The sequence below is a fragment of the Colias croceus genome, chromosome Z (genome assembly GCF_905220415.1).
Source record: "Colias croceus chromosome Z, ilColCroc2.1".
In the NCBI taxonomy this organism is placed as follows: domain Eukaryota; kingdom Metazoa; phylum Arthropoda; class Insecta; order Lepidoptera; family Pieridae; genus Colias; species Colias croceus.
In genome coordinates, this window is record NC_059568.1 from 9,205,372 (window position 1) to 9,217,683 (window position 12,312).

At 33.3% G+C, this 12,312-nt stretch overlaps 2 protein-coding genes and 1 non-coding gene across 3 annotated transcripts; 1 reads left to right on the plus strand and 2 right to left on the minus strand.

Moving 5' to 3' along the window:
- Positions 1-1,284: 1,284 nt before the first annotated feature.
- LOC123705624 lies at positions 1,285-1,475 on the plus strand. The gene has a single exon (XR_006753321.1). It is a non-coding gene; the product is annotated as a U4 spliceosomal RNA (small nuclear RNA).
- A 1,879-nt stretch (positions 1,476-3,354) lies between these two features.
- Positions 3,355-4,259, minus strand: LOC123705305. The gene is made up of 3 exons (XM_045654040.1): positions 4,217-4,259; positions 3,916-4,117; positions 3,355-3,836 (listed from the first exon to the last, which is right to left on the minus strand). Exons 1-3 carry the CDS (start codon positions 4,255-4,257, stop codon positions 3,582-3,584), a joined length of 498 nt encoding a protein of 165 aa, XP_045509996.1. The 5' UTR covers positions 4,258-4,259; the 3' UTR covers positions 3,355-3,581.
- A 1,472-nt stretch (positions 4,260-5,731) lies between these two features.
- On the minus strand, positions 5,732-12,091 carry LOC123705550. Its single transcript, XM_045654383.1, has 5 exons — positions 11,957-12,091; positions 10,919-11,131; positions 9,224-9,359; positions 8,049-8,176; positions 5,732-5,945 (listed from the first exon to the last, which is right to left on the minus strand). The coding sequence occupies exons 1-5, from the start codon at positions 11,962-11,964 to the stop codon at positions 5,810-5,812; spliced, it is 621 nt and encodes a 206-aa protein (XP_045510339.1). The 5' UTR covers positions 11,965-12,091; the 3' UTR covers positions 5,732-5,809.
- Positions 12,092-12,312: the final 221 nt, after the last annotated feature.

Genomic DNA, 12,312 nt, shown 5'->3' on the forward strand with positions numbered 1-12,312 from the left:
TTTTATTACCTATTGAATGAAGACAAGAAGAAGACCAATGGTCTAAGATCCGAACGATCCGAATATAAGTCGAAATGCAACGGCGTGATAATAGAATGAGACCAATTTTATAATAAATTTATTGTATTAAAAAATCTTTTATTTTCATTTTTTATTAATTGCACGGGAAAAAAATTAAAAACTTCTCTAAAAAAATGGGTTGTATCTAAGGGTTGTATAGGTTGTATACCGGTGACACAGATAATAAAATAATAGACTGCCTACAACGACCAGTCAACGTGTTCGAATGTGCAGCGACGGTGAATAGACAACTTTATTTACAAGACGCCAAGAACATATGCCAAGAGCTCAAATAGTTTATAACAAGTTAGAAGAATGCTTTAACAAGCTCTTACAATAATATTGGGTAGCAATTTTAAATCCTTTCCAATCTGAATATTGAATTAATGAAAAGGAGCTTTTAAATATAATATATGTATAAAGAATCATCAATCTGCAAAACGGAAAAGGGTTTTTTTTATAATAAAATACCTACCCAAATAAATTCTTTTCTTAGATTTGAAATCTCATTCTCAATTTCATTTCATTTTTTTTTATATCACATACTCGCCCAACGCTGTCGATTTTGGCACCGCGCGCGCACCGTTAGCAAAGACGTTCTAAATTTGAATGCCGCTAGGGACCTAATGACAATATCACATTCAATAGTTAGGTACAAAAAAATATTATTATCAGTTTTGGAACATTTAATGCTGTTGATTTATATTATTTTATGCCTCAAAACATGGATAAACATGGATACTATCTTCAGTATCTTGAATTTTGGCGCCCCATCATGAAACGCTTGGTTATAATATTATTAATAAAGACGTGAAACTTTTATTACATCGTCTCAAACTTTTTGGTCTGTGTAGCGCATGTCGCGTGACGCACGATACGTACGATAATAATTTTTAGTTAAATGTCTATAGTGTGAAAAAAAGTTTCACTTTTACCGTGGTTTCATAAAACCACACAACATTTTTTTGTTTTTTATTGTAGTATCTCGTCTTGCCTTGCCATTTCCTTTTGGCTTTGTATATTTTATTCTTATTAATTTATTAAAGTGAAACTTTTATTACATCGTCTCAACCTTTTTGGTCTGTGTAGCGCATGTCGCGTGACGCACGATACGTACGATAATTATCGTACAAATACGATAATTTTTAGTTAAATGTCTATAGTGTGAAAAAAAGTTTCACTTTTACCGTGGTTTCATAAAACCACACAACATTTTATTATAGGATTATCAAGAAGAGGCAATATCGTAACCAATGAGGTTAATCCGAGGTGCGATTATTGCTAGTTGAAGATCCCTCCCAGAAAGAGTGAGAGAAGCCAAGCGTTCTTCAAAATGTCAAATGAATGTAACAGCTGTTTTTAACCGTTGACGGCCGCGGCGTGGAGTGCGCAAAGTTTGAAATTTCATGTAAGGTAGGTGTAAAAACATTTAATTCAATTTACTACCTAAATACCTATTGGAAGTGCTTTAAGTGGCTATAATAATTACTATATTGCATCATAATGTGATTTTGCGTAGGATGTGATAATGGAGTAGGTACCAGCTTTATCGACCTAATTTATTGCCGTAATTTCAATTTTTAATAATAACACTGGTCTGCAAAAAAAAATTTTTTTCGCGCTCCTTCTTATTTTTGCAAAAGATTATTATAGAAGTGATACTTCTGACCAGAAATTAAGTTTTAAAAAATTTGTATCACGTCTAGATTTTTTGTGGTTTAATTTGAAAGAAACCCATTTTTTGTTCTAAGAATACATCGTTATTTTAAAAATTAGGTTTAAATATTACAAAAAATGGCAAGAAAACGATTAAAAACTATAAGATAATATTACCTATTACACATTATTTACATTGTTTCAATTAGTAGTTTTCTTTTCTTTTAATATTTTATAAGGAGTTTCGTGACGAATCAATCAAGTAAAATCAGCAAGCTTTGCTGCCAACTTATTATCTATATTTTACTATATTTTCAGTTAGCTTTTCCTTATCTCCTATAAAACTTCAGGTGAAATGTTTCATAGTGGTCACCAGATACTCTTTTTACAACTTTAGTCTGCTTAATTTCATAATTTAAGTCTAAGCTAAGCTCCCGCATTTGCAGTCCCTAGAGACCACACTAAAGACTCGCGCTTTCGATGTTGCGTCGTTTAAAAATCCATAACACGTGATTCGATTTTGCTTTGTGGTTGAAATTATATACAAATTTTCATCAATATATCAGTACAATATAAAAATTTTACCAAATTAAAAATAAAATAAATAAACCGTCCCCTTAAAACTTTACTTTGAACTGAGCGCAGCGGAGTCATGATGAGAACTACGGAAGCCCATAAATTCCCTACAAATTAGTGTAAAAATAATGTCTTCAGTAGATACCGTTCTAGTTTTATAAATTTAAGTCGTTTTTGTGATGAAAAATATCATAAAGACCGAATAAAATAGCATTATTGCAAGAGAGACTACCAAACAATACAGAATTTTGAGGTATTTAAAAACGACAATAAAAAAAAATTTAGACGTGATACAAAAAAACTGAAAGCAGATCTAGATTCAGCATGTTAAGATCTACATGTTTATCATATTTTTATTCAAAGGAGGATTTCTTTGCAGACCAGTGTAATTATTGTAAACGACACTAAGTAGTATAATATATTTCAGATAGAAGACTTCAAGTAGAGGACTAACTAACTAGTTACTTACCGACTTTTTTTAGGTTTGTGTAAGTAATTTTTGATGAAGGGAAAGAAATAGGTAAATGAAGATAAAATAATGTTTCGGACGCAAAAAACATTTTTATTATTATGATGTACTTATTTACTTACATTAATATTTCAAGTGTGTGATGTCGATGTGTCATTGATTTTAGAGCGAACAACGTCTATAAAATATATTTGATACAAACTGGGTCCTTCTGCAAACTGCATTTTATAATTTTATTATTATGTCTGCGCTTTATACCTACCTAAGGTACCTATTAATTGGATTGCACAATTGCATAATATTTTCCTTGCAGTCACAATTATATATTCATATTGCAATAACATAAATAATCTTGGCCAAGAAGTCCCTTATACATATTTCATTACTTTACTCGTTATAATTAGTCATATTTCCATGAATGATTAGTGATTTAGTAATAAATTGTTTTGTTCGGGACGCAATCTGCATCTGGCACAAAATCTTTAAGGTGTTTAAGATTGGGGAGATAAACATTTGTAACATTACAAGTTGTTGATGCTACGTCGTAGTGAATGAAATGCCTACCTAACTAGGTGTAGGTAACTACTTAGTAGGTATTGTTTATTTTTTATACTTTTATGTGAAAGTTCGTCATTTCTAATAAAACCATTTTGTTTAATATTTTTAACGCTTCCACAACACTATTTTATTACTCATCAACATCACTTTTTTGCTACAGTTGCTGTTTTTGACATTAGTTTTGCTCTACACAATCACGAGCAGCAGTAGATAATAGGTTTTCTGTGATCACGAGTCTTCAAAAACTTGTTATAGGTACCTACTACCATTGAGAAAGTAAATCGAAGTCCGTTAACCGTTGTAAAACAAATCCTCGCTTTTTAGTTTTTTTCTTATCTTTATCCTTTTCGGATTCTTTTTCTAATTGTTGAACTTTTTCTTTCTTTGTTGGTTTCGTACCACTTTCCGCTTCTTTCATTTTTTTTATCTCACAGTCCAAATCAAATGGACATTCGTCTGCGGAATATATAGGCATCATAATTACAGGTACGTAATTGGATTTACCACCGGAATCTCTCTGCAAGAACAACGATCATTTCCATCACTATGATGCTATGCTATTTCAATTAGGTATGTAGGGGAGGATGCTATCTTACTTGGTTTTCTGAGGCACACTGGCAGCAGTAGCTCTGTGCTGCGGAAATCGCTTTCGATTTCACTAAATGTTGAACAATACTCTTGAGCCGCTCTTCATCGAGGTCCCCTGGCTTACAATTTTCCCATTTGCCATTTGGATTCATCTGCACTAACACTGGTGCAGAAACATCTAAAGCGTCAAAGCCTGGTTGCTTTAGAGGACTGGAAAATGACAATTCAACAATCTCAATCAGCTCAATGTACGTTTCGTGAAAATATATTTCTTTATAGATTACGTAAGTACTTATTAAGTAAACTTACATGTTAGCAACTTTTGACAAAATATTTTTATCATTACCCATTATTTAAGATTTTTAAAGGATTTTGAAATAAATATACAGAAACTTAGAATTTTGTACTTACAAACTTTCACAATGTCGTAGTGACAGCAGTTTTTTTCTTAATAGGTATGCCACTTGTATGCCACCAATGTTTATTTTCACAATTGAGATTTTTTAAAGTTTATATAGGTTACACAGATCTAATAGGTTAGGACCAACGTAGGGACTATGGTAGGGACCGTTAGGTACAAATAGTATTAATCCATAGGTAGGTACTAATATTAGAAATGCGAAAGTAATTCTGTCTGTCTGTTACTCTGCAATCACGCCTTAACTACTGTTACCAATTTGCATGAAATTTGGTATAGAGATAAATATTTTGATACCCGAGAAAGGACATAGGCTACTTTTTATCCCGTAAATCCCCCGGGAACGGGAACTATGCGGGTTTTTCTTTGACTGCGCGGGCGAAGCCGCGCGGAAATACACATATCCCTTATCAATAACATTATCCCCAAGTTATCCCCCATCGACGTCTTGATCGATAATTCATCGTTATTGTAGGCTATACGATACGATACGTTTATCTACAACTTATGTCAATCTCATACATTCATAATCTATTCTATCAAACTTTACGCTATTAAAAAGCCACTTGTCTAGATGGGCTGAAAAAGGCCGCTTTGTTCTACGAATATAGTCGGTGTCCCTCGAATATCAGGAGTCTACGAATGTGGGCGGAGATATTATATTCTTTATTTTATCCTTCGTTTAAACGCTCTTCCCTACTTCAAAAAACACATAGGTTACATGTCTTTTATTAGGTACCTACATTAGTCATTACCATTATTCAGTACAATTTTTCAACTAGGTATACCCAATTACCCAATTAGAATCATGTTCCATACATTTTGATCAAAAAAAAAACACTTCAACCATATGTACCAAGCTAACTTTTGCACAGGTAACCGGTACAAAAAGTTTGGTGGTACAAATGGTTGAATTGTTTTTTTGTAATCAAGGCATTCGCGTCGCCGGAAAAGTATGGCATGACACTACCGCCTACATATTTTTTATGGGCTATCGGTAAATTCTAAAATTTTTGTGTTATAAATCGTTTGACTTTCGCTATTTATCCGACGAGTTCGACTAACGCACCACGCGACTAGTTCTACCATCACTTTTATTTTTGTCATTGCATACTAGTTAACCCCTGTAATTTGTGTCAGTATCTCCCGGCCTAAAATAAACAGACATGAAAGCAATAATATTATGTATAATGGAACTTTCATTCTTAATGTTGTTAGGTAGGTACTGATAGTATATTTTTAAAAGCTCCCAAATATGTATATTTCTTTTATCTAGTTTCTATGGTATTTTAAGGGTTTGCTAAACTTACAACAATTCATCTATAAATCAGATTATTCCTACTAAAATGTATTGTTATCACTTATCTATCTACCAGTCATTAATCTCATTTAAATAAAACATAAGATAAGATTCGATCAACAAATTTATTACATCTTTCCATGCTTGTGCCACGTTCAATTTGATTTCCATATATATAGGTAATTTACCACTGAGATAAAAGATCGAAGTCAGTGTGTCTACTGAGAAGCCACGGCTTTGGTTTGTTGAGTGGTCCACCTCCCCGTTTCAGTTCTGCTGATTTACCCTTTGGTGTCTTCTTACATGAATGCCAAATAAACCTGAATACAAAACAATAATTATTTATTATATTACTAGTTTATAATATTTCTTTTTGCGGTGAGCATGCAGCGTCGTTTTTTTTTAATTTAATACAGTGCCATCTATCGCTTAGTGTTGAAACTATGAACAGATTACAATTACTACAGTATTATAAAAATGATTTATTACAGCGCTACCTAGCGTATTCATAATGTAACATTACTATTCGGTATTTAAACGATATTTCTGTTAATAGATGGCGCCACTCGTCTGTCGTAGGATTGATCAATATATTTTGGACGTTTTATTTTGTACAGCCAAAGATAGGGAGATCGAAAAGTTGATTGCTACATGAAATGCTAAAAGCACTAACCAATAATTATGATAATTAATTAACAATAATTGATTATTAATATGTAACCTATTATATTTGTAATCAAAGTCTTAATTTTTATTTCACGTGTACCTATTTAAGATTTGATTGTTTTTCATAAAATACTATGTATTATAATTTATAATAGAGATTGTATTATAGGAACCACTTTTGACAGGATAGGTACATATTAACCCCTTATTGCATGAATTATTAAGGAGATGAAATAAAAATTATTTTTTTGCAAAAAAGCGTATATTAGACCTTACATTATGAGATCAAATTGAGAAAAAAAAATATTTACTTATATAATAGAAAATATATAACGGCGCCATATATGGACTCGTATGCAGTGTTTGTTGTATTTTTTCTGTCATATATGGCTTCGTATGCAATTAGAAAAAAGTAACTAATTAATAAAATAAAAACATATTCCGGACTAATTTCACACACACGGTTGCTAAGCCCCAAACTAAACTTAGTCTTGTATCCTGAATGCTAAGTCAACTGATATGCTACATATACTTTACATAAATCCTATCCTACTAATATTATAAATGCGAAAGTTTGTGAGGGTGGATGTATGTGTATGTGTTTGTTTGTTACTTTTTCACGCAAATACTACTGAACCGACTTCTATGAAATTTAGCACACATAATATAGAGGGTAACTTGAACTAACACATAGGATAGGTTTTATCCCGAAAATCCCACGGGAACGGGAACTATGCGGGGTTTTCTTTGAAAACGCGGGCGAGGCCGCGGGCGAAATGTTAGCACTTTATGTGGATACCTAAATAACACCCGGGATCACAGCCAACTTAGGTATACTTCGTGAAGTTGCTTAAAACAATTACGTTTGTCATTATAACATAAATACACGTTATATTTTTCACATAACGTGAAGGAACGAAATTGGAACAATATAGGCATAGCTGACGGGCGTTCTTCTTCCAAATTCGGTAATGACTAATCCCATCAGATCGTACAGAATCAAAGTGAAAATCTAGATGTCCTGCAGGAGTTTTTCGTAGCTTTTTTGCGGCAATTGGCGAGTCAGAAATACTGAGGAGACTCCAGAGATGCCGATGTTTCTAAGTTTTTGAGAGACGACCACGACTTTTGGTAATAAAAGCTTTCCCTGACTTTCGCATTTGCTCTGAAACGGCTAATTAAAAATCATACAGTGGCATATAGCATGAGTCTGTATTTATTGATGATGATATGATATTTACATGCTTAGCAGTGAGATAAAAGTGTCCAGGATCGAAACTGGAACAATCAGTGGAAGTATCATTGAATGCATACCAAGCCACATATGACATAATATATTTTGGACGGAATGCATACGAAGCCAAATATGACAGATTTGGAAAAGTACAAAAAAACATGATTAAAGCAAAAAAAACAACCTAACCAAATGTTTTACCTTATTTTAGAAAGACTAAAGAATGAAGTAATATTTTTTTTCATGGCTTTACTCACCTTTTTGATATTGAAATCTTAATTTGAAAATCACGGTTTTTTCCGACCACCCAAACCGTCGCACGCGCTAGACTAAATCTATAATATATCTGATGGATAATATTTACACTGTATAAATTAATTACACTCCAATTCTCGATGAAATGCTGTTTAAGATGTAAGGTAGTTTTTTTAGATATTGTTTATAGTTAGCCTTTAAAAAATTCATAAACTTCGTCGTCCATATATGGCTTTGTATGCGGTAAGGGGTTAAAAAATAATTTTACCTAGGCGTCTTTATGGTCTGATTATGGACTGGACATTTGAACTCCCAATCTGGTAGTTGCAGAATGTAGATGATTTCCTCCTCCTCTTCAGAATCTTTCTTCTTATCTGATTCCGTTTTCGCATATGGCTAAAACACATAATCCATTAATATTTATAACCAATCATTAAAATAAAAAAGTAACTACTTATATATCAACATTTTTATCAGTGCTTATGTCTTCCAATAAACCCTTCAAGTTAGAACCCTAAAAGATTTAAAAATATTAAATAATTATTAATCGAACTATTAAAACAACGACAAAATATGAGGATATATCACAGAGCAGTAAGAACATATTATATCGTTGGTATACATACAACAGTGTAAGTCACTGAAACGTGAAACTGGGCGCATAAAAGCTATAACTAAGTATAGGTATATAAATAAAGAAAAGCATATAGTAAAGTCCTCCAAATTAGTAGATCGCTACATGTCGGATTGTTGCCTATATGAAAAATATCATATTATGGACTAGTCCATCGACCTTTATCTATCCACTGCAAGATGGACTATGGACACTGGATATGTGGGGTTAAATTCAATTTCACATTAAAAAAATACCACCCCATAATGAAACGAAAAGCGTCGTGTTTGTTAAACCACTTATAACTCAATAATGGCTGAATGATTTTTGATGACTTTCGTTTGTTCGCTTAGTATAATACAATAATACGTAATTATTAGAAAATTAGATTTCCGCCCGCGGCTTTGTCCGCCAAATCCCGATAGTTCCCATTCCTGACTCCTGAGGGTTTTATGAAAACCAAATTTCAATGTAATCGGCTCAGTAGTTTTTACGTCAAAGAATAACAAACATCAATCTATCGACACAAACTTTCGCGTTTATAATATTACTAGCGGTCCGCCCCGGCTTCGCCCGTGGTACATATTCACGTTTTCATTACATAAGAACCATCCTCGTACTTCAAGAAATGTAATAAAAAAAGAATTAACGAAATCGGTTCAGTTGTTCTCGAGTTATGCGCTTACCAACACATTTTGCGATTCATTTTTATATGAAAGAGAGAAGAGATAGGTAGATAAATATATTATAATAGATTTCATGCTGACAAAAAGTAATTCATTATAGGCGGATCGGTGGCGTGCAACTAGCTGATAATTTAATAAACTTACAAAGACACTAGGCGCAGAAATAGCCTCGCCGGGATCCAGAAATCCGTCAAGTATCTGCTGGTTGATTTTGTACTTCCTCGCCAAGTTGAAGTGTTTCACATCTTCTTGAGTCATAGGAAAGGTGATCAGAGGTCGTCTGCGAAGCAACAATGAAATTTTTTCCAAATAATTTCGACCAAAAGGAGGTAGGTACTTAGTGAAATAATTCGGAAGAAAATAATTCAAAATAATTGTCACAACTCATGAAACTGCATGTTTGACTTTCTTGCTCTATCAAAATTTGAGTAGGTATATCAGCAGCATATTGTATTTAACTTTTGCAGCGAAAATAAAAGGGGAACAGAAAGGTCCATTATCATATTAATTATTATTGTGATTCATCATTTTGTTTTGTCATACGTTTATTACGAGAGCTAGCCGCGGGCAAATAATATATGTAAGCTATGAGCATAATTTATTAGCATAATACTCGATATATCGAAGAAATATTATTTATAACCAAAGCGCAATTGAATTGAATTAAATGCACTCAAAGCATCCTTCATATCCCAATATCTACGCAATAAACCATTGTTTATTTATTCTGCAAAACCCTTTGTTTGAAGAAAATTTGCAAAATAACGTTGCTTATTATGATTAAGAATTATTAATATTAATAATGGCGTGGTTCTTATGTTTTTCTATGAAACAATTAGCTTTCGGCCTGCAGCTTCCTTTGCGTAGGTTTAAGTTCGTGAATTTTCGTAAATATGATACGAACTCTGCGACATTTTTTACTATTTTATGTGCGTTTATCCCAAGTGTATCCCATCAAGTATTTATTTCTGGAAAACCCTTTATGTAGGTAGAAACCTTTATTTAATTTTTAAAGACCTATAGAGTGACTTTGTCGTTTAATTACATATTCGTGATTTTTACCCTGTTTAGGTCAATTTGATTAAATTCTGTTCCATTTTGATGACTTATCTATACATATAATAAATCTGTAGAAGGGTCAATTCTGTACATTGAAAATATTGAAAAAATAAATAGCAGGGGGTGTTACTGGATCGATACCAAACCCAAATATGTGATTAAAAAAATTTTTGTCTGTCAGCTGTCTGTCTGTCTGTCTGTCTGTCTGTCTGTCTGTCTGTATGTGAAGGCATCACGTGAAAACTAGCGGTTCGATTTCGATGAAACTTGGTATAATTATACCTTATTATCCTGGGCGTAAAATAGGATACTTTTATCCTGGAAAAATACGTAGAAAAAAATTAATCTTAATTTTTCAGTTTTATCCATAGACGTTGTTCCGTAGAACCGCGAACACACGTTGCGTATTATTATAGGCCTAGCCGTATTTGGGAATTGGGTCCAATAGATATTTATAAGATGTTATTGACAGAGGTACTCAAAATGGAGAAATAACCATCCACGCGAAGACCGACATCCGCGCGGACGGAGTCGCGGGCGGAAGCTAGTGGTAAATATATTTCGTTTTGCATCAATAGATCGACTTAGTAATGGGCGATAATATCTCTGGGAACTTTAAATAAATGTTGTTATCGGTTATCATCTACTTTTCTGCATGCCTTTATCAACTCTGCAACATGCAGTGTTTGTTGCTAGAATTTAGAAAACCTTGATAAGTTTGCTGTTTGAAAAATTTATAGATGCCATGAATGTCTCGTCATTATTTACTATGATATGTACCTGAATGGATCTAGATACAGTGCCCGTTGTGGCAGCTTGAAATGTTTCTTGATATAGTCTTCATCTAGAAGCTGGAAGCCCGAGTCGGGCGCGGTGGCTGGGCGGGGTCTCGTCGAGCTCTCGGGGCGCGAGTCGTCGCGTGGCACCAAGCAGATCAGAGGCAGGCCGGACTTGGCCGCGCTGCTCCCGGCAGCGCCAGTGCACGCGCAACAACTGGGCAATGCAGACCTTTATTATAACACTAGCGGTCCGCTACGGCTTCGCCTGAGGTACACATTTACGTTTTCTCTCCATAAGAACCATCCTCGTACCTACTTCAAGGAATATTTAAAAAAAATAATTATCTAAATCGGTCCAGCTGTTCACGCTGAATTTCGTGACCAAGGGAGACAGGAATTCGTACATACGTATATATACAGATTTCAGGAAAAAACTAGTAGTACGTAAACGTTTACGCAGCACATGCAACGGAAGCTTTAAGAAGGATTTTTTTCCGCTTTCACAACGTTTTTTATTAACGCTCCTAGTGATCGTAGCGTGATATTTATACGAGTACATTGCCTATAACCTTCCACAATAAATGTTTTTTCCACGAAAAATTCGAACCAGTAGCTCCTGAGATGAACGTTTTTAACCAAATAAACGAACACAATAAATTGAAAAATTTAACTAAGTATATATTATTATAACTACTATAGATTTATTATTATTAGGAGGTATTTTAATTTTAATACGTAGGTACTCTGCGCTGTTGGGTAGAGATATATTAAATATTAATAAATATCAATAAATTGGTTTATTTAGTAAGATGGATTTGATATATCATAGATATTTAATACAAGTTAGGTATAAAGCTAACAGACTTAAAACTAACTCTATATCCGCCCTATGTAGCTAACTGCTACGTCATTGTGATACATTTTTGACTACCTAACTACTTTAATCTTCACGATTTCTTCGATGCTTTTTTTTCTTTAACATAAGGATGGACTGCTTCTTAACCTAAGGTAAACTTAAATATAATGTATGGTTTCTTACCTGGCCATTTTTGCAGTGTCTTTTTTTTCTATGAAAAAAATTTAAACACTCTAAAGTAATATCATTTTTTAATGTATTTTTAAAAATATTTTGGTCATATTTACATTTTTAATTTTTAACTGACGGACCGATAAAATTCTGGTAATGACACCATGATTAGTTTTTTATGTCATATTTTTTAAATTTAGGTAAACATAAAAAAGGTTCCACATGATTGAAAGAAATTTAGAAAAGGTGATTTTCTGTAATTATTAGTATAGGTAAACCAGAATCTGATGGCAATTGGGGAAATCAAAATTTTGAGTGTGCAACCCTAGGGAAAATGGACTGACCGATCTTGATACTGCTTATTTTTT